Genomic DNA, 25,995 nt, shown 5'->3' with positions numbered 1-25,995 from the left:
CTAGCAACTGATTTATGTATGAAGCACCAGGCGAGTGGACTAGTGGACTTCCTGTTCAAGTAATACTTTCACTAAATAAAGAGGTGAGACAAAACAACTAGCTGGCAGTGCAGGACACCACACCTGGAATTCCTCATCCCTGCACAACGAAATGGGACCTAAACACATGATGTGACCCAATTCACGCTCACGAACAGCTGTAAAAGACTCTCATAAGGATAGGTATACCATTTGAGTCTACAATATTTATTGGTACAGGACCGTTGGTTTTTGTGCTTTGGCCTATAGTACATAATTCCAAGGATGCAGTAGAAAGCTCGGAGAAACATGGTCCTGTCACTGCATTGGTAAGGGGTCTGCTGCTTCTCTCGGTATGTCATTACAGTAACGTTCTGGCCCAGCTACATTTTTCCTGTTTGGTAAGGCATTAATGACAGACATTCGACTCTCGCACATACAGCCGTGTGGGTACCGGTCACTGAGCTTTGAGTCAGAAAGGCATTCGCGTAGAACATGTTACATGCACTTTGACAGAGTATCTCTGAGGAGCAAGGGTAAGTGAAGCAAGACAAATACATGACTCCAATTAACATCCAACATATTGATGCTGCTGTCATGTTGCAGTAGGGTGGTAGAATTAAAGGGAAGAAAGAATCTTGTAAAGCCGCTTGACAATCTTAACCAAGTAGTGCGCTCGTCCTGATTGCTGGTATTGTTCTTAACGTTATTAAAAACAAAAACAAAAATGTGCACAATGTTATGAGAACTATAACAAGTCTCTTTTTCTCCATTTCAACAAGCGAAGTGATAACTGACATCATTCACTCCTACTTGTGCTTTACATCACCATCTTCAATATTTAATCACACACATCTCTTGTTTACTATATTTACAAAAGTGCATTAAATAAAGTGGGGTGTCCAGAGTTGTCATAATATACGTTTACTAGTTCACGGAGAGCAGAGCAGTGGCCTGTAACCTTGGATATGTCCTAATATTGACAAAGGTACAATAGTCTAAATTAAAAAGCATGCCTTTTTATTTCTTGAATATACGAGTGATCTTTTATATAATACATATGTCCCAGATAGGCACACCTGGAATGCTGTTTTGCTTCCAATATGAGAGATTGTGCAGAAGGCACTTTAGTTCTGCAGCCCTCTCTGGTTCACAAACAGCAATGGAAACTTCATCCCACACACGCAAATTACAGACATCTAATGCTCTAAGACCGCATCACTCATTACAGCTTTACCTTAAGTCTGTTACATTCAAACTCTTAAATACATATACGCTCACATTGGTAAAAATTTAACAGCTTGATATTCCTAAATACCAGCTGAACAATTCATTAATGTTTTCTTTTTTTCTTAAACTTGAGGGATTTTCTCATGGAAAAAAAATGTTTTGGCAAAAAAAAAAGAAAAGCAAAATACAATTCAGACAACAAGAAGACCATACACACAAAAAAAAAAAAAATACATTGGCAGATAGATGTAGAATCCCGCTACATTCCCCCGAAGTCAAACTGGACTGGTTGCCAAACCCTCCTTGTGGCCCGAGTAATTGCAGCAGAGCACTGTACTGCCTTGTCCCAAAGGTATGAGCTTATCTGTTGCCTGCTGCGGGACTCAAAGTCCAAACTCAAAATTTAAAAAAAAAAATAAACAAAAGAAAAAGGTGATTTGGCATTTGCAAAAGGCATTCATCCTGGGGCCAGGTGTTGGGTCTCTCAGTTTTTCACATCTTATAGTACCATGACAACTCTAGGACTCTCTTAACTATGGGCAGAAGGCTAACACATCTTTAGCAGTGCGCAGTGTGGACCAGGGTGTGTGTGCGTGTGTGTGTGTGTGTGTGTGTGTGTGTGTGTGTGTGCGCGTGTGTACAGGGTGGGTGGGGTTTGATGTTGGTGAGTAGAATTAACAGGGATAAACAATACAGTGAAGAGGAGGGGCTACTGTACAACATCACAGAGGGAGCAGGATGAGGGCTGAAACCGATATGGCTGACAGAACTGGGATTGAGGGTCTTGTCTTTCAGCTTCTCCGAGATTTGGAGTGCTGTATAAGCCACTGAAGTGTGATATCTGTGGAGGGAGAGAGACACAATTTATTAACAGAGAGTTCCTAAAAACATACCCCATCCTGACTTCCTGCGGTTGGAAGCATACCTTTTCTATTAAAAAAAAAAACCTAAAAACACATAACTCTACAATATAGCTTTATATAAATTACAAGCGCCAAGTACAAGGAAAACTTGGTGGTTGAATCAAAACAAAAATACTAAAAAGCAGAGCATTTTCCAGCCTTCATCAAATAAGGCGTACTTCGCGGCAAAAGAAAGCTCTTGTGATTGAAACAAGCAGTGTTGTCGTGATAATGTTTTACTGATAATGTGATACACCTGCCCATTTGCCAATGTGTGTTCAGCTGTGTATGAGGCCTCTCCCATTTTGTAAGCCTTTACAGGTCAAAGGTCAAAGGTTCTTTTTTCGGTCTGTGTTGAAATGTACTGCATAACAATTGTGTTCTTATGCCTATGATAAGCTCTTGTGCACCATTATATTATACATGCATCGCCTTTTACAAAGGAAATCTAAAAAACAATATGCAAATCAAAAACAACCTATTATTGGATTATTTGGTTATTTTATAGCCTATTATTTTATTCATTTTTAACCAACAAATTAAGCAAAAATTTAAAAGCCTAAAATGTAGATTCAAATAGATGAACACTCATAACTGGTACATGGTTCATGGTACATCTGGTCTGTATGAACCCTATTCAAAGTGCTCACTCACCTATATTGTCCTTCTCTTTGCAGGAAATGGAATAGCAGCAGATCTCTCTGTCTTGAATAGCTGCCAAGTTCCTGAACAAGAAAAAAGAAGAAAATACACTAAATTCAAGGTAGCATTTTATCTATTAAACACCTGACTTAGCACTGACAGACAATTTTACTCAATGACTTTGCATGTGTAATATAAAAAATTAATAAAAAGTGTTAGCTTTATTCCATAGCCTTCATAAGTAGTTAAAATTGGACAAAATGCAGTCCACTGCTAAGAAACATTCACATCAGAATCAGCTGCATAGAGTGATCAAGAATACTCAAACAGAATCATGGAAGAATGAAGCACTCCACTTACCATTTTTGGTTCACTGAAACATAATACAGTGTTCAAAATAATTCTGTTAATTGCTTGACTGTGTTTACTTAAAGTGCCTGGATGCTTATCGACATGGCAGGAAAAAGAAAGGCGCTTTCTGCAGATTACCAAAGAGATGCAGCAATGAAACTAGGCATTTCATAGTATAATGACTGTGAACTGTAAATATCCGGCTGTATAAATGGATAGCATTGTAAAGAACTGTAACCTATGTAAGTCGCTTTGGATAAAAGCGTCTGCCAAATGAATAAATGTAAATGTAAATGTAAACTGGAAATGCAAGGTTGCAGCTTACACAAAGGCAATGCCCCTGCCCCTATCTTTGGCTTAGGCCTTACAGGCTCTGAATTTCACCCACTAAGAATTCTTATCCACAAACAAAATGAAAAACATACAAGCGCATCCATTACTTCTCAGAGATATATGTAATAATGACAGTGACTCAAACACTCCGTATTTCTATGCTTGACGAAACAGACAGAATAGGACGTTTTGGTGAGCTATATAATTCTGGTATGTTCCGTTCTAATTTTAATTCCCAGTCCACATTCCATTATGTAAAGCGCTCCTCTATGGACAAGATTCCTTAGTGAAACATGGGAGTCATTGATGTGACCCTCACCAACAAAGATGGCTTCAAGACAATGACCTGGTATGACATTACAGTGCAACATTAATTAGTCTATATAATTGCCAATATGGCGACCTCAAAACTACACCTTGAATGCACTTAAAATGTGATCAGCTGAAAATCAGCAGTCAGTAATTTGATTTTAATGCCACCAAAAAGCTATGATTTTAATGCTTAAATCATTGACATTAATTGTTCAGGAAAGAAAACAATTGTCATACATCTATATCACATTAGTGTTTTGTGTTGTCCTAATGAGCTGACTATAACTGAACACTGTTATTGCAATAAGAACACAGAGAGGCAATCACACCATGTAATCACATCTTACTCACATTTTTTCAATAAGCTGCTTCTCATCCAAAGCACTGGGAAGATCTCTCTTGTTGCCAAGCACCAGCACCTGAGATATGAAATCATACACAATCACATCTCATTTACACTGTGTCAATACAAGGATTTACATTTTGTATCAGCACGAACATTGTGTCTTCACTATTACATAAGCTGGCAGTTTCTCTGCGCTGCCTAATCATAACCACGTGACCAGTCAATAGCTCCTCATGCTCTTTGAAACATGGTGCCCATCAGCTCTGGCAAAGGGCTTATAACCAGTCATAATCCTGGCTCAAACTCTGGGGGGAAAGGGAAATCTGTGCCCTTGTCTGAGGGCACCTGCTTATAGCCTCCAGTGAAATGCATGGGTTTCTGACTGCTGATTCCAAGGAATGTTAAGGTCATGATTCCATTACTGCCAAAGTTACAGGATAGTGTGTGTCATGTGACATCAACAAAATAAGTAAAATACCTCAGGCATATTCAGTCGTGATAAACACTGTCCGTACATAAACAGATGAAAAAACCAAATGATTTTCACATCTGACCATGTATCTGAAACATCAAAAATGCCCTTTACTCAAGTTGATTTCACATTGTAATGGCCTAACATTTACTGTGATGAAGGGCACCATGAATGTTTTGGCTGAAATTCCTCCTGTTGAGAAACGAGGTCACTGTTATATCTCACCATGTGACAACACATGTACTTACAGGGATTCCTTGTAACTGTGGTTTGTCTAAGAGATTGTGCAGTTCGTTTCTGGACGCCTCCACCTTCTCACGGTCTGCCGCGTCCACCATGTACCTGAGAAAAAAATCACACATCAGTACAGCTGGATAACAAATAGGTTTTTTTCTTCCTCAAGATGTGCATGTGCTAGTTATTTGACAGACAACATTAAAATATCTGAATCTGAATTTAGACATTCCATTTCTAAAGGAAATTTGAAAGATACAGAGGACGTTGACAACTAAAATCTTCCAGTGCGTACCATGGCGTCACCTACTGGGCCTGAAGATGCACAGCTCTGAGGGTTTAAGGAACTGAACAGGTGATACAACTTCCCTTCCAATCAATGGCTACAATTAAATTATCATCCCAACTTGAGGGTCAAAATCGTGGGGATCTCTGGGGGACATTACTGTGCCAATCAAAACTTGACTGGTTTGAAGATGCCAAAAGACATGCATTCTTCACATTATCGACTAAGGTTAATACAGTATTATTGATCTGTTACAGTTCTGCAAATAACTCACTCTGTGTCAGTATATGATTAAGAGATGTAGGTTAAGCAGTTTGGGTATAGATGTTTTTTAGGGGGAGGGAAAATATATCTCAATGAGCCTTTGACTTTAAGTAAAACCAGCTGGAAAAATGTGTTTGTAATGTTTGTGTGTTGTACATGTAGAATCAAATAATGGGCAACTTTATCAACTTTTGTGGAACACAGACACAACGTACCATTCACTTTCTTCTTGCTGTCCTTTACTTTTACACAAAATTTGGAAAGTAAGAAGAAGAAGTAAGTATTGCCTGAAAGAATACTCACACGATCGCGTTGACACCTCGGCAGTACCGCTCCCACATGCTCCTGAACCTGGGCTGCCCTCCTATATCCCAGATCTACAAACAAATAAAGTGGTCCAGCCCCAGACACAGGGAGATAGTAATACCTTCTACAAAAATGACATTGTGACAATGAGTGCAGTAAATTAAACCAAACATATGTGTATTAACACAGCTGGTAAGCAGCTAACTACCACAACGTTTACAACTTGAGAGCAGCAAAATGAAAAGGGGAAAAAAGTCTATGTAGGTCTAGAATATGTGGTTCTTTTTCTGCATGGGGGACAAACAAGAACCTCTTCATGTTCATACAGAGCATTTTCAAAGTCCCTTTACACATATTTACACCAATATCTTTTCAATTGGCCTCAATTAGTAGAATTGCACTCACATAGATATGCGTTATTGCCTAAATTGATTCCAACCAATTGTCCAAACCAAACCTCCCACCCGATATACAGAGTTTTAGGAATGCTTCCTGGCTGCTGGTGTGTTCTGTCACTTGTGTCAAGATTTGAACTGTGAATTACAATGCAATTCCTTTCCCTTCCATCTGTGGTCCTAATAAATGGTCTGTTCATCCCCTCCAGTGACCTGATCTTGACCTCCACCTCTAGATGTAGCTCTATTCAAATACGATGGTAAGAAGCTACAGTGTATCTGAGTTCCTTAGCCCAGGTCTTTAAAGTTGAGGTCTCAAAACAGGGGAGAGAGGTTCGCATTCACATTTGGTTTGCTGTTGCCACTTGTTTGGGAGAAAATAAACCCTGGTAAATACATGTTGTGCCGTGGTGGAGTGTCCCAAACTATTTTTGTAGTATTTGCCTCTGTGACAGACAGTAGCACCTTCCTACACAGAAAGAAGCAGACAGAAAGGAGTACCTTAATTGTCACATTGCCTTTGGTGACCTTTCTCATGTTGAAGCCAACCGTCGGAATCATGTCCTCACTGAACTGGCCAGACTGAAAGACATTAGCAAAGGACAACAAGATTATGTACTTAGCCAAGTTTGTGATACAGACCTGAGGTGGTATCCTGGCTGCTGGTGGAGCAACACAAGTAAAATTATGTTGTCTCATTAAATAGCTTGTGAAGTGCTGACAAGTAGGTTGTGATTAGGTCATGAAAGTTACTTCATTTTAGTGTTGGTATGCCACTTAGGTTTGGAAGTAAATGAAGTGCTGCAAACTTTTAGTGTTTAAAACAAATCTGAACACATGAGAACCATACTTTTGACCAACTTCTAACTCTTCAAACATCTACCTATTTGTTTGTTTACTACCTATTTAGCAGTGGTGTACTCACAGTATACCATACACCATGGTAAAGAATGACCATAAAGAGCAACATATCACAGAAACCATGAGATCTGCCTTTTTTCTCTGGACATACAGTTGAATTAAGGCTTAATACAGCAGTCAACTATCTAGCAACAAAATCACAAAAAGTTAAACATGTTTTCCCTTCTTCAGCCTTGTGCCCTACTGTTTTCAGCAGCCATAATGCCCCCTGTATTGACCACAGTTTTCCAGAGTAATGGGATCACAGACAGAATAACAAAATTGGTCTTTGAAAACAGCACTTGCTGTTGGCAACTGAATTTACATGTGTAGACATTCTCAAAAGACACTACGCCTGACAAACAGATATTCATGAGTTTCACATACAAGCCAATATTTCACAATCATTCATAATACAGGAGTAGGTAAATAACTCTTCAATTATGGGCACCATAAAAAATTCCTTACAAACAAAAAGCTATAACTACATCATGTAATTGAATATTCAATAATAAAAAAAAAAAACATTTCACTTGTGTGAGTCCAGTGTTTTGGATACAAAATTTAAGTTGGAGTGTCCCTTCTTTCCACATTTCTTTCCTCACTTTGCATGTGATGTAAGTTCTAAACTCCAGTGAAAAGTACAATAACCCATCTTGGCCAAACACTGGGCATTTGCTCGGCAACTTCACATTAAAGTGTTTTTTGATGTAAAAGACGAGAAAACCCTATTTGTAGGTCTCCGTCTGATTAAACTACAGTATTCATAGCAGACTTATTGAGCACAGCTAATACAATACATAATGCACAAGCAAGTTCACAGAAAGCAATGTAAATCATATCATACTGTAAAATAACTAACAACATAAAGCACACCACTAGTATGAAACCAGTTAAATGGAGGCAGTGTTCCTTCTATTCGTGTTGAAACACTGCCCTGACCAGTGTTTCAACAAGTGTTTGAGACCTATGCATCAGAGCACATGACCACCAAGTCACCTGACAAGGACTAAGTGGAAGTGAGTGCCGGAGTCTTGTGATCGCTGCCAGGAGCCCCTCCCTCCCCTCAGTGTGCAAAGATGTTAGCCATCAATAGAACTGTTTTTCACATTCAGAGTAACATTATTCAGCAAAATGACTGCAGTGAAACACAGTTCAGTTCAAGAAAACACAATATAAACAGAGATGTAAATCTTTTGCCTGGCCACATCAGACAAAATATGCATGGCAAATTAAAAACACCAGGAGATATCAGCACAAAATATTACACATTACAGTCATTTAGCAGACACTCTTGTCCAGTGCAACTTCCAGCACAAGAGAACAGAAGTGTATCCCTTCAAGTAAAATGGGCAACAGTGTCAGACTAGGCAAACAACACTCCCAGACCAGTGAGTGTGAGCACAACACCACTGAAGCACTACCACAAGTCGTGCAAACCTGAAATTACACAGCCTAGAAACTAAGGGAAGCCAAGTACATACACTGCCATACATCACACAGTCACTTGATAACAGTGTCCATAACACATTGTGATACTACATGTAAAATAAACAGCAAGTAATACAAGTAGCAGGTGTTAGGGGATGGTAATTGAGGTGGATCCTAGATGCAGGTCTTCAGCCTGCTTCAAAAGATGGCCAGTGATTCTGCTGTCCTGACCCCCCATGGGAACTTCATTCCACCACTGGGGGACAGGCATTGTGCCTGAGAGGAGCGACCCCATCAGGTAGGGACAGTCACTTGCCCCGAGGCTGCAAAGTGTAGTGATCTGGCCAGTGTATACGGTTATGAGACTGACTGTAGTTATGAGGGGGGTGTCCCATTCACTGTCCTGTATGCAAGCACCAAGGTTTCCAACTTGAGGTAACAGGAACAGTAACAGAGCGGTAACAGGAAGCCAGTGAAATGAGGGGAAGAGGAGTATAACTTGACTATGTTTAATGCCATGATCTGTATGAATGTGTACAATAAATTAATTCAAAGACTTATGAATCCCAAAATCAGTTTGCCAAATATAATGGTTAAGACAACTAGATGTTTCAATAAATATGGGAGCAAGGCTGCCACACACATCTACTTTCAAGTCCTTTAAATGTCCCATCCCCTCAAATTCAAGAACAAATGAAAAAAGTAGTTAGGGTATATTAGGAGAGTCCAAGGACATCAATAAAGCTATGCAAAAAATCATCACAACATGGCCTTTAAAGGTAATAATGTGAAGTCATGAGAACTGCGGATACAGCATTTATCTTCTATTCCAAAAACAGTCAACATGCAACTCTTACTTCGAAAGAGCTGTACTTAGCAAACCTTTCATCTTTCAGATGGCCTTTTATTAAAACAAACAAAATCAAACCACAAAGAACACAATGGGAAAATAACTTGCTAGTTCACCATTTTTGCTTAGCCAGGCAAAATTGTACATCTTATTAGGTAAAGGTCCTTCCTATCTCAAACAGGAATTCAGTTACTGACTAGGTTATGGAAAATATCTTCTATGAGCACAGAGAGTGCACAGATAATCAAATTACATCAATGTGGTGAAACATGCATTTATCAGTTAGCATGTAGCTTGTAGCAGTTACAAATAAAAAAATGGTACTTGCACATATGTTTACAATATATTTAACAAACTAACAAATTACTGATATTTGTTAAATTAACTAGTTAGCTGTAGCTCGGTTATTTCCCTTCAGGCAAACTGAACTTGGCAGCATAAACATCAGGTTTTCAAATAGGAAGATCTCCAGTATCTGTGCAATAGCAGAAATTGTGAAATCATGTGTGACCTGTGGACTCCCATTTGTTAAGTTTTTTATCTGAAATTCAAGTTTGAGTATTAAGCTTGAAATGAAATAAGACACACCATTTATATTCTACAGGCATTTTCTTTGTGAAATATTTTCCATAAATATCTTATCTACAGAAATCAAATTTCCTTTCTCCTCTTAATAATTTATGCAGCCTACACACTGTGTTAGTTCAATCAAACTTTGAAAACCTTGGGTTGCCATCAGTATTTATTAAATAGCTCAGGATTGCTAGGGTTCACATCTGAGGTACACATGACCACCACTGCAGCAGTTTGGAACAATTGTAATCACATGATTACAATCACAGAGGTACTGAAAGACATAACATAAACCATTGCATTTTGTTAGAATTACACCCGTCTGGGTTATAAATTTCTGTCCCTGGAATCACCTGCCTTTTAACTTCAAACAATAGCCTCTTTAACATATTGCACAAGGTTTAGTGAGACGCAGAAGCAGGTAAAGCAGTTGCATTCACAGATGTCTCTGACTGGTGAAGGTATCAGGTGGAATCTGAATTTCTCTAATAAGACTGAACTCTGAGTTGGTTTCACACCTGATCTGTTCCCTTGCTGCATACCCTTCCTATGACCTTTCTATGGGGCCCACTACTCTGGTAATTGCTTACCACTTGCGGGTCTCTTGCCATAGGTGTATTGATTCATCATCACTTCCTGGTCCTACCCCCCACAATCTGTCCTTCAAATACAATACTGTGCAAATTATAACAATCGATTAGTCCTGTAAAAAGACATGTCGGACAGCAATTAACAGAACATGCTGAAAATGCCCAGAATGGTAGATAACGAGCATATTCTGTAAAAGGAAAGGCTGCTGTTTTCCCCTCTCTTTCAATGATGTGTTTCTGTGAGACAGAGAGTAAGTTATCGTATAAATCTGTACATATTTGTCCCTACAATTATGTTTGAGCAATAGAGGCCTACAATAGGATTTTTAAATGAATTAACAGTACTAAGCATTCAAATCTCAAATTTGTGGGTCAGAATATTCTAAGCATTATAAATGTCATTAGCAGGCACATGTCAGCTTACTATTCAGAGAGAGGCTTGATACAAATAAAGAACAGAACTGCTGAATACAAGGATGTATGAGTGCAGAAATGTACTGAAGAAATTAACTATTTATATATATTTGTTGATAACAAAACAACAAAAAGAACAAACACAACAAAACCCTTTTTCTTATTTACCCAGACTATTAATAGCTTCGCTATAAATCTGCAAAAGCAGATTTTAAAACCCATTAAGCAAAGTGTACATTAAAGCGCATTGCTGACATGCAGGCTACCTTAGGCCTACACCTGTGGACAGTCACAGCTGATGGGACCTTGGGATGAATTGTGGAGGCTCTGTTGAAGTGAGGGCAATCTATGTCTGCATCCAAGATGTGCACACATTAAAAATGAATTCATTTAAGATGTAGTGATTGAACAACCAGGAGGGAGAGAGGGTTATAGAAATGTATGAAATAAGAGTGCTTCTGCATCAGACCCACTGGAGGTTTGGGTGACAAGGTGATGTGAGGGTTTTTTGTGCCTTTACCCACTTTTAATTCCAGCATCTACAGAATACAGAGTAAACAACTATCTGTCATTGCTTTTAGCATGCAACAGTTATTAACCAACAAAGCTAAGCCCTTAAAACTACCTAGCTAATGCTAGCTGGCAAGCTATTACAGTGATGCATCTGTGCTGTTTTTAAAATGACTTTCTTTAAATAAATATGTAACAACAATACACACCATAACTAACATTTGCTGTCTTCCATTTTAGCAACAGTGTTTTGCTAGCTTTATGTATACTCCATTCTTAGGTCAGCTAAAAACAGTATCACATAGAAAAGTGTGACACATAAAAACACACATTACTGCTTGTTATTTAATTTATCATAATCAGTTATGAACTAGAGTAAGTGCCTGGTGTTGTTCAAAATGAACCAGTAAAAAAGGCATCTCATAATATGTGTATATCACAAACAGATCTGCTATTGGAATGACAGATACATTGTTGTTCAAATATGGTCACAAGGTCTTTTGACTGCTGGTGCAACGTAACCTGACCACAAAACATAAAAACCTCATTCTTGGTCCGTTGGCAGACACACTAGCTTATCTTTTCCTTTCCCTAAAAGGAAGAGAAATAACATGACTATAATAATGGGCTTTTTTCTTTAAGGGTAAGCAGTGAAAATATCTGACTGAGGCCCTCCTTCCTCTGATGCAACTGAAATTACTGATATGTCCACATAAGACAAGCACAGCTTCTGAGCACGTACATTTCCTCATTCACCATTTTATCAATGGGATCTGAAGTTTTAAGCCTTTATTGAAATGATAACAGACAACATTTTAACTGACAGAAGTTTTATACCATAAAGGTGTAAATTGGATGGTGTGGAAAAACTAAATCTCTGACATGTATAACACAATCTGCATGCATTTTCCTATAATATGAATATGATTAAAATAATATTTTTTAAAAATCGAATCTTCGGGACACCTCTGGGTTTTTCTGCACTTCTTGCATAAGTTATACATCAATATACATTACATACAATTTACATTAATACTCTAAAGCTTCAGTTCACCTACAGAACAACTCACAATTTTAAGAAACTCTCCACTGCAGGTTGAGACTGTTACACTGTCAGTTGTAAAAAGAAAAAAAGTGGAAGTGGTTTCATGTTAGTAGTACTCTTTTGTATTATTTCTTCACAATGTAAGAGTTGCATAAGTCTAGACCATGAAAAAAAGGTCTTCAAACCTTGTGGAATAAATGCATTGGAATAAATGTAGTCACACAACTTGCCGCTGAATTTGCAGTAGGGCTTCACACTCAAATCGCAGCCGAAAGACAGCCCCTCACAGACTACAGTTGACATATTCTGTCTGGTGTAGTGATTACCTATTAAACAATATTCCTTCTTGTCCACAGACTCATAGTTCAAAGACAACGATTGTGACTAATAAAGCACAATAATTTGGGGTCGTTCTGTATATCCGCAGAACAAAGAGCAAACCTTGACCTGAGCTGACTGTGATGCAATAATATCTAGGGAGCTGACTGCCCGGGCACTTACGCCTACTTCACAAATCAGACCTTTAAATGGCTCCTGAAACATATAATGATGGCAGAACACACGTCAGCTGGTCTGGCTGCCTGACACAGACTGTACAAAACAGTGACCTTCCTGAAACTACAAACAGAGCATCCCGGAAACTGCATCACTTCGTCTGACATTACATATATCAACCTCAGAGCAGATTTAACAAAATACGCCAAAATACACTTTTTAATGACACCTATTTAATATGTTAAGCAAAGTTTGAATTAAGCAGTCTTTTATAGGTGCATTGTCTTGGATACTGCTGCTACACCATTAAGACTCATATACAGTAATTAACCTTTCGTCAGGAAGAAAAATGCAGAGAAACAATCTTGTTGATGCTTGTTGTCAATATTGTTTCATTGTTTATAATGCCGTTTTATGCTGTCATGCTTCATAACTTACACTTCTGCAGGGTTGGTTTTTCACATCAGGTCTCCTGTTTACCCACAATAAGCTTTACAGCCTATACAATAATCAGAATTGTGCAGCTGTTTATCTCAATCTTTGCCCAAGTATGCTGAGTGTCTGCATGCTTTATTTTCTAAAACCCATACAATTTTCATTACTAATGGGAGTACTGCATTTGCAAACCATCTATGGGAAAAGACTACAGGAAGCTCAATCATGGGAAGACCGGAGAGGGTCTTTTAATTAATCTTACAACATAATTTTAACTACTTTGTTTAAATGTTAATATATCCATCACAGGATCAACATGTGTTCAGACATTAAAATTAAGTTTATACACACACACACCATTATATGATTATCATAAATAATTGATTTGCTGAGCCTTGTACACCCTATCACCGTATTACACAGTTGGGTTTTCAGGCAATCGAGGTAAAATTACATCCTCAAGGACTAAACAGACACGCCCTGTTCAGAAATCAAATCAAAAAAAAAATTCTAACGTTCAATATTTGAACCATTTCTGTGGCGTGTGTATGTGTGGATTTTTTTCATTATCGAAACGTGTATGTTCTGTCCCATTACACTGAGAAGTAATGAGTCCGTGATTTATTCACAAACATTTATTCCGTTTCAAATGTTAAAACTAAAGGCTAAAACTAACCTTAATCTAAGTAGCAATTCAGCTCAAAGATATTGTAAATACCGCGTATGTTGGTTACTAAAACAGCATACAGATACTGTGTAACGTTAAGCTTGTCTCGCATTTTTAGAACCTGTGGTACAGTTTTGTAAATTGAAACGGGCCCTATTTGTATTCCTACTTCAAACTCTGTGCGGACACGACAATTCACCCTTGACAGCTCACTGCATTGGAACAGCCCGTAGTGACGGCATCTTACGCGAGGCACATTGCTAGGAGCTTGCAAGTGAGCTGGATCTACCCCCAATAGGCAATCGTGTGCAGGGCCTTAATAACGCCATGTGCTCCTTCTTCCAGAAAACAGCGTCAGGTTTCGCATCAAAGCGATGAGGCACAGCACTGTCATCGAGCCCAATGACGTAACTCAGGCAAACGTGAAACAGACTTGCGACGCTCTGTCTCCCGCGATCACCAAGAACGTTACTCTGCCCGTTTTTCAGTAACGGCAACACACGGCTCTCTACGAGGAAAGCAGATGCAAATAATAATATTCAGTAACATTTTAAGCACATATGCATAAATTGGTACATCTGATGCAAGTTAATGTGTGCAGCGGTAGCTAGCTACTTAGCCTGCGTGAAGTTATAGCCCTCCCTAACTGCGGGATAAATGAGAAAAATTAATGTTTATAATTTTACATTATGTTCTTGAATACAGCAAGTACTAAACCGCCCCGTCCCTTCGGTTGATTAAGCATAGCTGCCAGACGGAGTGTATTAGAGCTAGCTAGTTAGCTACATCGGATTTCTCACTTCGTAACGTCATGAACTGGAGGCCTAATGCCAAGCGGGTTAGTTAGTACCTCGACTTGTTCCCCCACTATGGCTGATGTTACGCACAATCAGCGAGCAACCTATTCAGACTGAGAGACAGAGCTCTAAAATCGACATTCGCAAGTCAATATTACAGCTAGTTTGATGTGACATTATGTGTGTTACAATTAGAAATGACTGGCTAGCTTAGCTACAAGATAGTTCAATGACCGGCCTTACCATACCCCCCCCCCCCTCCCTTAGGCTTGCAGGACTCCGTGTTTACATTAGCTTTAGCTTGATAGTTAACTTTCAAGTCAGTGAGCAAACAGACTGGCAAGGTAGTTAGCCAGCTATTTATTCAGATGATGTGTTAAAGTAGTATTGGCTCGCTAGGCTAGTATTCAAAGCGCTAATATCTAGCAACATAAGCTAACTTGTCTAATTTGAAAGTCGGCTAGCAAGCCAGCTAAATATGAAGCACATACCGCTTTGTTTACATACAGAGAGCTAGCTAGCCAATGGGAATCGAACAGTATGGTGGCCTCAGTATAACACGATGGCTAACGTTACACCATTTGATTCCAAGTGTTAGCTAAGTGGCTAACATTAGCCGGCAATAATAACGGTTATGATAACAACAGCTTTCTCACTCACAGCTATAACGTTGACGAAGGTAGTTTTCCCAGAATACTGAAGTCCCACCAGTGTTAGCTCCATCTCCTCCTTCCAAAAGAGGGACTTGAACCAGTCCAAAAGCCGGTTTATCAGAGCCAGCATTTTGAGATTGAGAGACGACCACACAGGTACTCGGTCTGAATGTTGTGTCTCCCTCCAAGCTCCAGACGGGAATGCTATGTGTAAATTGTGTGCAGGAAGTGCGCGCTGTCATATGACTGTGAAACTGCAAAGAGAACTCGCTCGAAAGGAGGTTCGCTAACTCGTACGGTGGCTCTGAAGAGACAAAAATGACGATCACCGACAGTCGCAGTCCGGGTGCTGCTGAGTGGACCGGTGCGTCTTTACAGTTTGCAGTTCTTTTCAGGACATACCAGTATAATGCAGTTTAACAAGAAAAGTTCCAATGCGATACCGTGTTTACCGCACACTGTTTAAAATTATGTGTGTAACGTTTATTTAAAAAAAGTTAAAACAACACAAACCATTAATGACGAAACAACATTTATAATTGATGATTTTTGATGGACCTATATAACTAATGTTTTTTCATAAGATTATGATATTTCTGATTTGTTCTATTTGTATAAAAACATCAAATTAAAAGTTGCCCTCTGAACAATATTGTACATATTTCTGCCATAAGTGGGGGTGTTTGTTTACAGCACCTATGAATAATGGGATCATCTAGGAAAATACTAAATTAAATCATTGTTAGACATATTCTTATGATTTTTAAAATATTTTAGTAATATTTTTATGATTATATGTTTTTTTTTCCTCAAGAGGCTGACCTACATGCGCTATAAAACCTGCTAGTGCCCTTGGTAGTCTTGGAGGACCGAAGCAGAAAGACCTTGTCAGTTTTACTTCCTTGTGATAAGCCAAACTTCTCTTCATTTATCAGAGGAATGCACCAGGAGCAGAGAGGACTCTGATATCTGGAGTGAACTGGCACAGCCGTTGCATGCATTAGTGTGAGCAATCACACTGCCAGTCAGTCATACCTATCCTATACAGTGGAGACAATTTTAACAATGAATTGAATACAGCATTACTGAGAAAAACAACAACAAAAAAGATTAACTGCACAGGCTTACACTTTAAATAGAATCAATACATTTTTGTCCATTTATTTTAAGGATGAATGGTTTTATCAGTCTGCTTTATCAGTCATGTAGTACCACTGTAATACACTGGGTGGCATGGTTGCTTCTTGAAAAAAATTAACCACAACCATTGCACGCATTGCATATCTTCAAATAGCAGTAAGAAATCTACCATTGGTAATAGTGATGTCAATTTTGATTCTCGTGTCACACTTTTTTCTCTTTGTTCTAACTACATCACTACAAACTACTAATTTCCCAAAACTGGAAACACTTCCGTTTCTTTAAGTAGAGTAAAACCCAAAAATGAAGGATTTTGTTGCAATATTTTGATTAGTTTTCAAAGCCATGTATTGTTATTTTATGTTAAAGTTTGGCAGATGCTCTTATCCAAAGTGACTCCTATTCTGACACAGTATGGTGCGTTAAATATATCACAGCAAAACATTACAGAACATAGAAAATGGCAGATTATAACATCTCTTGTTCTCATAATTCTTTTATCTCTCGGGAGGGAAAAAAAGGACCGTGGTGTAACCCACGGTTTGGTTGCATACTAGACGTGTATTCGTTCAAAACAGTGGTATTGTTGACCTTCCTGTATGAGCTCAATATAATAAGCATAACATGAGCCAGCACAACCCACCTCTTCACATTTCTCTTACATTATGCACTATTTCTTTGAAAGGAGTTCTTCCAGTGATAGACACAACCTGTTCCATTCCCATTGATACCTCACATTCTGTGGTAATGTCAGACCCCAGAGCTACTAACTACCTAATAAGCCTACATGTCTTCTGCAGGGGGTCATCACCTGACTGAATAGTTTGGATGTACACAGAATGCTGCTGGATTAGGACTCTAATACATTGGGAGGACAAACACCCCCAACATAAATGTAATGTATTGTATTATACACAACAAAGATGAAAATTTGAATCTCAATCATGTTGTGCTACAGGAATGTAGTTGGCCTTTACCTGATATACTTGAGTCTTGGAACTGGCCTACTGCTCCTAGGCCAGATGTTTGTGTCAGCTTTACAATAATCCTTTGGTTGCTGCCATATGTTTCACATGCTCTAACTAGTATGATAAGACATAAAAGAATGCAGTACCTACAACAGGAGTTACTTTAATGTGTATAAGTTAACCACACCCTTTATGTATGATTGTGACATTTTTATACAACATGAAGTGCAGTTCAAAAGGAATTGCTTTATGTGCACATATATTCTGATACTTAGGTAACTGTGAGAAGAGTGGACTGAGAGTAAATGAACTTGTTTCCCCCAGCAAACAATGGAAAATGCAGGACCACTCTTTTGTTATTGCTTGAGTTGTTTTAAAGAAACTACAACAGAAAAGTCCCATTCCATTTTTTCTATTGACAACCATTTATTTAATGTGGTATGGGGATTGAACATATCATAGAAAACTACAGAAAATAAATTGATTTGTGTGCAAATAAGCCGATTCTCTACTTGTGCTTCCTCTGCTTCCTCTGGTTCTCTTGAGGTTTTTCTCGTATGTCTCCCGATGACTCCGGTAACGCCGGTTGCCAAACCAAGGGATGTCTCCGGTATATCGGCCACGGTGGAAGCGTGAGCTGCAATGGATTGGACTGGACATTCAGCTGGCCATGCAGAGGTATTATTATATGATTATATGAGATTATATGAAGGGCAGGTGAATTACATTTTAAACTCACCACACAAGACACAGTGAAACCAGCCAACATAATATAAACTGTCCAGCCGAACTGTTCGATCATCATGCCATAAACAAACCCAATAACCTGCAAAAAAAGGATAAGGGACATTTAACTGTACAACAAAATAATAGCCCATTGTCAAAAAAAGTAATACGTGCTCTCTGGTCCAAATAGCTACTTACCGCAGAAACGAGTATGATTCCTTGGAAAATTTGTTCTGCAAGTTTTTGTCCCTTGTAGTCCTAAAACACATTAAAAAAAAAACTGTGGTTCTCGCGTTAAAGTGCAAAACAACACGACGTACCAAAACCCAAGATTATAGTCTATCAAACATCTGATTTGCTAGCTATTGATCAAGTCAATGATGGATGGTCATTTTTCACAATAACGGAAACGTAGTTTGCAAGGGCACGTACTTACTCGAGCCATATGGTGCGAACTGAGTTAAACTGGAAAAGCTTCCACGCAAATATCAACTAGCTAACCCATACAGCTAACTTGGCGTCTGATTTATTTTTCATATTATCTTTTTCACTGCAGTGTTGGAACATGAAGATGAACGAGGTAGGCTAGTTAAATAGCTAGCTAGCTAATATCGCAACATTCTGTTGAAATCAAAAGTTGGTTACGTTACTAAGGATAAAAAATTGAACAAAGCGTAATGAGTTGGACAGACAAACCATAGAAAAAAAATCTTACCATATATGTAGGAATGGAGTCGAATATCGACAGCATTTTGACACTTCACTTCATCCAATACAAAATTTGAAAACACAGATCACGCTTTCCGGTTCAATTAAGAGTACGTGGTGCATGAAGGACCCTGTATCGGCTGTCTGTGTAAGTCCTGTATAAAAAGTGACAGGACCGCACTCCGATTTTCTACAAAGTTGAAACTGAATATACATCGAGTTCGACAGTGTACCTTGACTCCACGTGTACATCACGTCGTGCAAGCAGTTTTTAAGTCCTCTCTGTTTTTACTGCAAATTACACCATTACAGAAATGAATGTGAAACAAGCCAAGGTGAGGTCTAATACCCAGGAACATGTCTTACGCCGTTCAGGGTGTACAGTTGCATTTTATGCAGAATGTGAATTCAACTAGTAGCCATATACAAGTCCATTCCTTAGTTGCATAGAGGATGACTTTAACCCTAACTCAGGAAAATAAACAGTGTTATATTTCAACGTACCTACCAAGCTCAAGAGTATATACAATTCAGATGACTTTGGGTAGTGCAAAATGCTACAAAACATAATGATTTGAATATTATACATTCCTAACCATATGGAATCCTTTAAAAAAATTAGGCAAATATGGGAGTCAATGGGGAAACATAGGACTTCTAAGTGAAATCAATCGTAACTCTTATAGCCCAAAGGATGTTCCTGCCACCCCCACCCCAGCAAAAACCATAAGCATTAATTCCAAAATACATCTATTATGACTGCACCAAACGGTTCCATCTGTATGACCGAGCACGCAAGATTTTCTACACAAGCTATCTATGACTTCATGCTTCTCTAGTGACAGTTGAAAAATGCATGTTGGAAATATACATTTTGATAGGTTTTACTGTACACAATCTTTGCTAATTTAAGAGAGAATTCTACACACAAAAAAACTGTTTACAAATATTATCTTTTAATAGAATACACCATTTCAGATGAATTCATATTTCAACTGAAATGTAATTTTGTCAACAAATAAATCACAGTTCTACAAGAATCATCTGATGTGTGAAATATACATTCCACCCCCCCCCCCCCCCATAAAAAAAAATCCAAAGCAGCAGGAATGCAGACTCCTCATTTGAAATCCGTGTTGAAGTCATACGCATCGCTGTCGTTTTGTACTGAAGACAGGTCTATGCTGACAGGCACTGGTTGGAACTTCACTTTTGCAGGACGCCCTGTCAAAATCAAATCACAATTAATCTTAGTGCTTTGTGACCATATATGAGCATGTGTCAAGATGGACGATGCCTATAGCTTTCATTAGGGTCAGTACAGCAACATACCTGCTGCATCTTTAACTTCTCTTTTGTTTTGTGGTGCTTTCCCATTTTCTGTTTTTTCTTCCAGGGTTGTCTTTGCTTCAGGCACCAGGTTGGGCTGAAACAAGAGGAAGGGGTTTTGGGTTGGTGAAAGTGCAGAAGCACAAGGTTATGGCTCAGAAGTGATCCCTCTTACATATCCTTGAATGTTTACAGGGAACAACTGCCAACTGTAATGTTCTTGAGCTATGGTCATTATTTTCAACAACTGTAGAATGTAGTTATTTAAGGCTGATTAATGATCTTTTGGTATGTCCCAGAGTTTCACACACCATCTTGCCCCCTCCCCTCACTATTTGCCTACTGATGTGGCCCATTCGGTGATGTCAGCAAATCAAAATACTGAAGGAACCTCCAGCATGCTCTCACCTCCTCATTATCACCGACTTCCTCACGGAGGTCCTCTTCTGCTGACTCCTCCACCTTGAGATCTTCGTTCACGCTGAGAAGTCCCAACGTAGGACCACTGGAGGCGAAGACAATGCTGCTTGCAATGTTGGGGAACTTTGCACCTGGTCAAGAACATCAGATTCAGCATCCCAGCTAAAACCCATAGCTTACATTTCATCTTGGTTAACATCAGGCTTTTGAAGAGGCCTACAAAATGATACCAGAGTAGAATGGTTAACTTACTGTTGATGGTTTCTGCATTGCCTTGCTGCAATATGCTCATGTCCCATCCCTTCTGCATCTCTGTTACTATGGTGTCTGAGAGGTATGAAGGAAGGTTGACATTCTCAGGTGGTTTGCAATGGTAGCTTAGTTTAGCCCTGGTACAGAAAGCCAAAGCAAGAATTTCCAAATTAGTACAGCACAAGTAGCCAGAACCATCCAAAAAGTTTTCAATTATTTTTACAAGAGGTCTCCCTGACAATGGATAAATTAAGCTTATACTTCTGAAACATCTGGAGACCTCAGAAAGTCTGATTGCGCTCAGAGATCAGAGTTGGATTAAAGTCTTCATTATGACTCAAGACTTGCTACATTTTCCTCATTTCTCTGTCAGCAGCATACAGTAAGCATACGTGGATCTGACTTTTATGAGAGTGATTGATCTCACCCTGTCCAATCATTCAGAAAGGTTTCAGCAGCTTGCTCTGTGTTAGGAACACCACCCTTCTGCATGAACCCCCGTTTTTTGGCAAAAAGTGTTAAAAATTCCAAGGAGTTTTTGAAATCGGGAACATTGTACTGAAGCATTATCTGAAAGAAAGGATTCAGCAATTATTTCTCAACACATCATTCAAACGCACCGTCTTTACCACATTAGACACTGTAATTGAGCCTTCATTTCATAAACTAAAGATGTAAACATGTCATCACAGAATCATACAATACAGAAAATTATATGGTTAAAAAGTCCCTGTTACTTAGATGCACCAATTCTTGATATTTTTCCCCTCAAAGTATTAACTTCTGAAAAAAACATGATACATTTCAATCCCCTGGCTTTCATAAACCCTATAAAAAGATTATAAATATGTACTAATGTAAAATATTTACTTTGTATTTCTGCCGAAGCATGTAGCTTCCAAGTCACTAAGGATTTCTTAGAATATTTATAACAACATTTCTAACTAGCACTTTTAGTTTCACTCAAAAAAGAATAGAAAACACAAATCATTTCATATGGTATAGCGCTGTTTCCACAGCCTCAGTGATGTTAATGTAAACCTACATTACACACATTTACATTACCTGGATATATCATACACTGGAATCAAATATAAAGATAAAATATAAAATATATATAAACTATAAATATATTTGACTTACTGTCCTAACTACACTAACATTGGGATAAAACAGTGAAAGTTTCATGGAGCATCACCTCCTCTCAGAATCCCTTACATAAAATAGCACAAATACAACTCTTCAAACCCTTGTCCTGTGGCACCAACATACATCTCACCTGCTGCTTGCTACACTGCTTCAGCAGAGCTCTGACTGCATCCAGGGCATTCTCCCGTAGCTCCGAGGCTGGCAGTCTCCTCAGAGCCATAGCAGCAGCAGGATTATCTATGGACGCTATAATACTGGGGCTGTCAATCATCTTGACCTTTTTGGCAATGTGCACTTCTTGCATACACCTGAAAGGGAGATAAGGAGATATAAAATGGATTCCATATTCTATATGCTAGAATGGAATTGAAAAGCAGTGAATTACAAATACTGTGCCCTCTTTTTTTTCCCCCACTTATTTCAGTAGCAGACATGCTAACCCAGGGCTTCTCATTCTACACATTCTAAGACCCCAATGGAATTACTGGAGCAATTAGGATTAAATGCCTTCATCCACATCCCTTAGGTCCAAAACCACTACTCCTTAGCACTCCTCACTACTGTCCATAAATAATGAGGTCATTAAAGGCTGCCCATTCCTCCTGTCTTCCACTCACTTTGTCAGTCCCCGTTGTACTCCAGCATTGCAGGCCCGGATGCCTTTAAGGCTATTGATCAAGCTGCTTTTCCCCACACTGGGGAAACCTGGTGGAGGAATTAAACAGTGTTACAAGCAAGCTGGCAACCTGATGATCAGAGGCCAATGAGCACTGCTGACACTAAGATGAGATCAGAGTTGGATTATTCAAGTCTTCAATGATTTCAGTATCCATGAGTCATCCTTTCTCATCTCACTCAAAAGACTGTATTAATAACCAACACACGGAAATCTTCAGAGCCGTTTGCTCTCTTTCGGACAGAAAGCATCTAATTTTGTATTGAACAGTGGTGAGACACAACAGAAAAAAGTAACAAGTGGTTTTTCTTACCAACAATACCAACTTTGAGCATGTTTTTACTCTCCTGGGCATCAGCATAATCTTGCAGAACCTGCAGAAGGCAGCTGTTGCCAAAAGAGGCCACCCCTTTTGTCTGATCTACGGCTCCAGATATGGTTCTGTTCTTCTTTTCTTGCTACAAACATGAAAATAAGCATGTCATACATGTTCCTTGATTTTACAACAGATTTAATAAACAACAGCAACTTTAATATGCATACCTGGCCCTACAGTGGACACAAGCAAGTACTGTGCTGGCACAGAAAGTTATGCACAATTCCACCTCATATCATGGCATTCATGCTGCCATCTTTTTAACACGGCTCAGGACTTACCACTGTTTTGTCTTGCAACTGCGTTGATGCTTTGAAGGCTACGGCAGGAAACTCACGCTGTAGATAATTCAACCATCTCTCCACATTATCTTTAGGTACGAGATCTGCGCGGGGGGGGGGCATTAAATATGACCTTTTGTGACCATCTTACAAAAGCCCCAAATCCAGAATTGAACATAAACAAATATTCACAATAACGACGCAAAACAGGGAAAGCTGATTTACCAATCTTATTCAAGACAAAGAGAAGCTTCTTGTTTCCTTCACTTTTCAGAACCGCCTCCTCCAGCTGTGGACAGCGGCAGCCCAAGGGGTCCCTGGCATCCAGAACCTCAACAATGACATCAGAGGCACTGATAACCTGTGGGAGCCACACAAAAATGTCAACAAGGTGAAGGACATATAAGAGAGAAGCGAAGCCTGCATTTGCTGCACTATGGACTGATGTGATCTGCTCACACTTGTTGCGTTCAAACACGTCCTCCATGCAAGTCTCAAGGGAGAATGGGTCCATCAAAAAGGTGAACGACAAAAACAACCCAACCGAAACTTATCTGAGATAATTAAACAGCATAACTCTGACGCTTCAGGGACATGGTTTAATCTTGTAAATTCAGCTGCAATCATGGGATAAGATATGCTTTGCCAGATTAGACACCTTCATATATGAGGCATTCCTTCGCAGGAGAGAGGCATTTAACAACAAAGGGGGACATTTAACCTCAGGTCTTAGAGGAATTATTAAAAATGCCAAGTCCAAAACAACGGTTTATCTGAAAAGAAGATATACAGCACTTACAAGGATCAGGTCCTGCAAGACCAGTTCCACTCACCGTTGGTTTACTGATCCTTAAAAATGATCCTAATAAGAATTTTGCTCACCTTGTTTAATTCAGAGCAGAGGAACTTTCTGGAATATTTATCTTGACTCACAGATGATTTCTCAGGACGATTCTCCTGCCAAATATTAGAGGACAGTCAGAAAACAAGTCCTGTCAGAATAAGACAAATGCAGATGATTCTAATAAACAAGATCGTTCCCTTTTATTTCTCACCTTTTTAGCTTTTTTGGCTTTGGGATCAGAGCCATTAGTTGTGTCCTCTTTCTTTCGCTTCTGTGCTCGTTCCTGTTGTTTCTCTAACTTCTTTTTCTGTTTAAGTTCTTCAAGCTAGCAGGAGGAAGACAAGACTCAATTCTTACAAGGACGAAAGCTGATTCAATGTAAAGCTATGGCAGCAACCTTGGTCGAAACTATGCATCACAAATTCTCAAGATTTCACAAATACTAAAGTGACATGTACTGCAAAATCTTAGAAAGTGATAGGAAAATATATATTTACAAGGCTCCATTGTATGCAATATGGCAAGGTTTTGAGGAACTGGTATGAAATCTTATTTTCGTTCATAGTAACTTAATTGAATACAAAATTCCTGCATTTTCCGTAAAAATCCATCTCCACTGCAACATTTCTTAACTTTGATGGACAATAGCAGTAGATTGGGACTGTTTGCTAATATAAAGGCACACAAAACAGAAGGACCGGTTCTCACCTTCTGTTTCCTAAGTTCTGCCTCCCGTAAAATGTCTTCCTTGAAAGGTGCGACACTGGGAACACCTGGATCCTTCTTCACCCGTTTTGTTACTCCTTTCTTTTTTGCCTCCTTCCGTAGTTTCCTGTTGTGCTCCCGAACCTGGTCAAAAAATTAACAATGAAACCATTCGCATCAGAATGCTTGACTACTGTAAGCCAAACTTTGCATTTCGATATGTAGAATGAGCAATTATTAAACTGCATACAATGTATATCTACAGAATGAGAAATATACGGCACATATGAATATGTCGAAATACAACGTGGGTCTTGGTGTGCGATTTCAATAACTCAGCTAGTTTGCGAATCGTTGACCAAAGGAGCCATGCTTCACGGCTAAGTAACTGTCTATCGCCACCCACGACGCCTGACAGACAACCAGCCCACTAGACAGATCGGATATAATTATTGCAATGCGGTTTGAAAACAGTACCTACCTTTTTCTGTATTTTGTAACGTTTTGCACAGGACAAACGTTTACTTGCTTTCTTCAACTCTGGAAAACATATCAGCTAATTAGCTAGCTAGATGGCAACAACTTTACTAGTTTGTCATTAAATTACCAGCAAATGTTAGCCTTTTATCTTGACATATACTTATTACAAAATAATTCATGCAAGCTACATGATGTTTCAGGATTTAAAGCTGCTTAAATGCTTTCAGAACAGAATACTTTGCTAGCCTTGGTATATTAGTACTGGTCGAGCTCGTCAGGTCACTCCTCATCTTGTGGAAGGCAAACCAGTGTATCAAAAATATACATACACGTGTGACCCAATACTATGAGTACATTCTACAAACTATAAAACATAACACATTCGTTTTAAGTGTTTAAATACAGACTCACTCGGACGTTTCATGATTGCCTGCAGTCGGTAGACTTCACCACGTGTGTCACAGGCCGGAGTAAAGGGATAACATGTCGG

The 25,995-nt window shown here is 39.0% G+C and overlaps 3 protein-coding genes and 2 non-coding genes across 5 annotated transcripts; all 5 read right to left on the bottom strand.

Annotated features, from left to right (window-relative positions):
- Window positions 1–1,464: 1,464 nt before the first annotated feature.
- Window positions 1,465–15,652, bottom strand: LOC118780701 (ADP-ribosylation factor-like protein 8B-A). The gene is made up of 7 exons (XM_036533345.1): window positions 15,459–15,652; window positions 6,593–6,673; window positions 5,694–5,767; window positions 4,855–4,948; window positions 4,140–4,207; window positions 2,805–2,875; window positions 1,465–2,089 (listed from the first exon to the last, which is right to left on the bottom strand). The coding sequence occupies exons 1-7, from the start codon at window positions 15,579–15,581 to the stop codon at window positions 2,040–2,042; spliced, it is 561 nt and encodes a 186-aa protein (XP_036389238.1). The 5' UTR covers window positions 15,582–15,652; the 3' UTR covers window positions 1,465–2,039.
- Window positions 15,653–18,000: 2,348 nt separating this feature from the next.
- On the bottom strand, window positions 18,001–19,080 carry LOC118781377 (signal peptidase complex subunit 1-like). Its single transcript, XM_036534380.1, has 4 exons — window positions 19,001–19,080; window positions 18,484–18,543; window positions 18,299–18,385; window positions 18,001–18,196 (listed from the first exon to the last, which is right to left on the bottom strand). Exons 1-4 carry the CDS (start codon window positions 19,034–19,036, stop codon window positions 18,068–18,070), a joined length of 312 nt encoding a protein of 103 aa, XP_036390273.1. The 5' UTR covers window positions 19,037–19,080; the 3' UTR covers window positions 18,001–18,067.
- Window positions 19,081–20,077: 997 nt separating this feature from the next.
- gnl3 (guanine nucleotide binding protein-like 3 (nucleolar)) lies at window positions 20,078–25,994 on the bottom strand. Its single transcript, XM_036533808.1, has 15 exons — window positions 25,917–25,994; window positions 25,507–25,565; window positions 25,029–25,169; window positions 24,532–24,645; window positions 24,359–24,433; window positions 23,702–23,837; window positions 23,477–23,580; window positions 23,133–23,277; window positions 22,761–22,848; window positions 22,274–22,451; window positions 21,422–21,564; window positions 20,995–21,131; window positions 20,731–20,873; window positions 20,326–20,419; window positions 20,078–20,217 (listed from the first exon to the last, which is right to left on the bottom strand). The coding sequence occupies exons 1-15, from the start codon at window positions 25,927–25,929 to the stop codon at window positions 20,114–20,116; spliced, it is 1,674 nt and encodes a 557-aa protein (XP_036389701.1). The 5' UTR covers window positions 25,930–25,994; the 3' UTR covers window positions 20,078–20,113.
- On the bottom strand, window positions 21,287–21,361 carry LOC118781441. The gene has a single exon (XR_005005099.1). It is a non-coding gene; the product is annotated as a small nucleolar RNA SNORD19 (small nucleolar RNA).
- On the bottom strand, window positions 22,921–22,991 carry LOC118781442. The gene has a single exon (XR_005005100.1). It is a non-coding gene; the product is annotated as a small nucleolar RNA SNORD19 (small nucleolar RNA).
- Window position 25,995: the final 1 nt, after the last annotated feature.

Source organism: Megalops cyprinoides, chromosome 7 (genome assembly GCF_013368585.1).
Source record: "Megalops cyprinoides isolate fMegCyp1 chromosome 7, fMegCyp1.pri, whole genome shotgun sequence".
Lineage (NCBI taxonomy): Eukaryota > Metazoa > Chordata > Actinopteri > Elopiformes > Megalopidae > Megalops > Megalops cyprinoides.
This window is presented reverse-complemented; position numbering and strand designations above follow the sequence as displayed.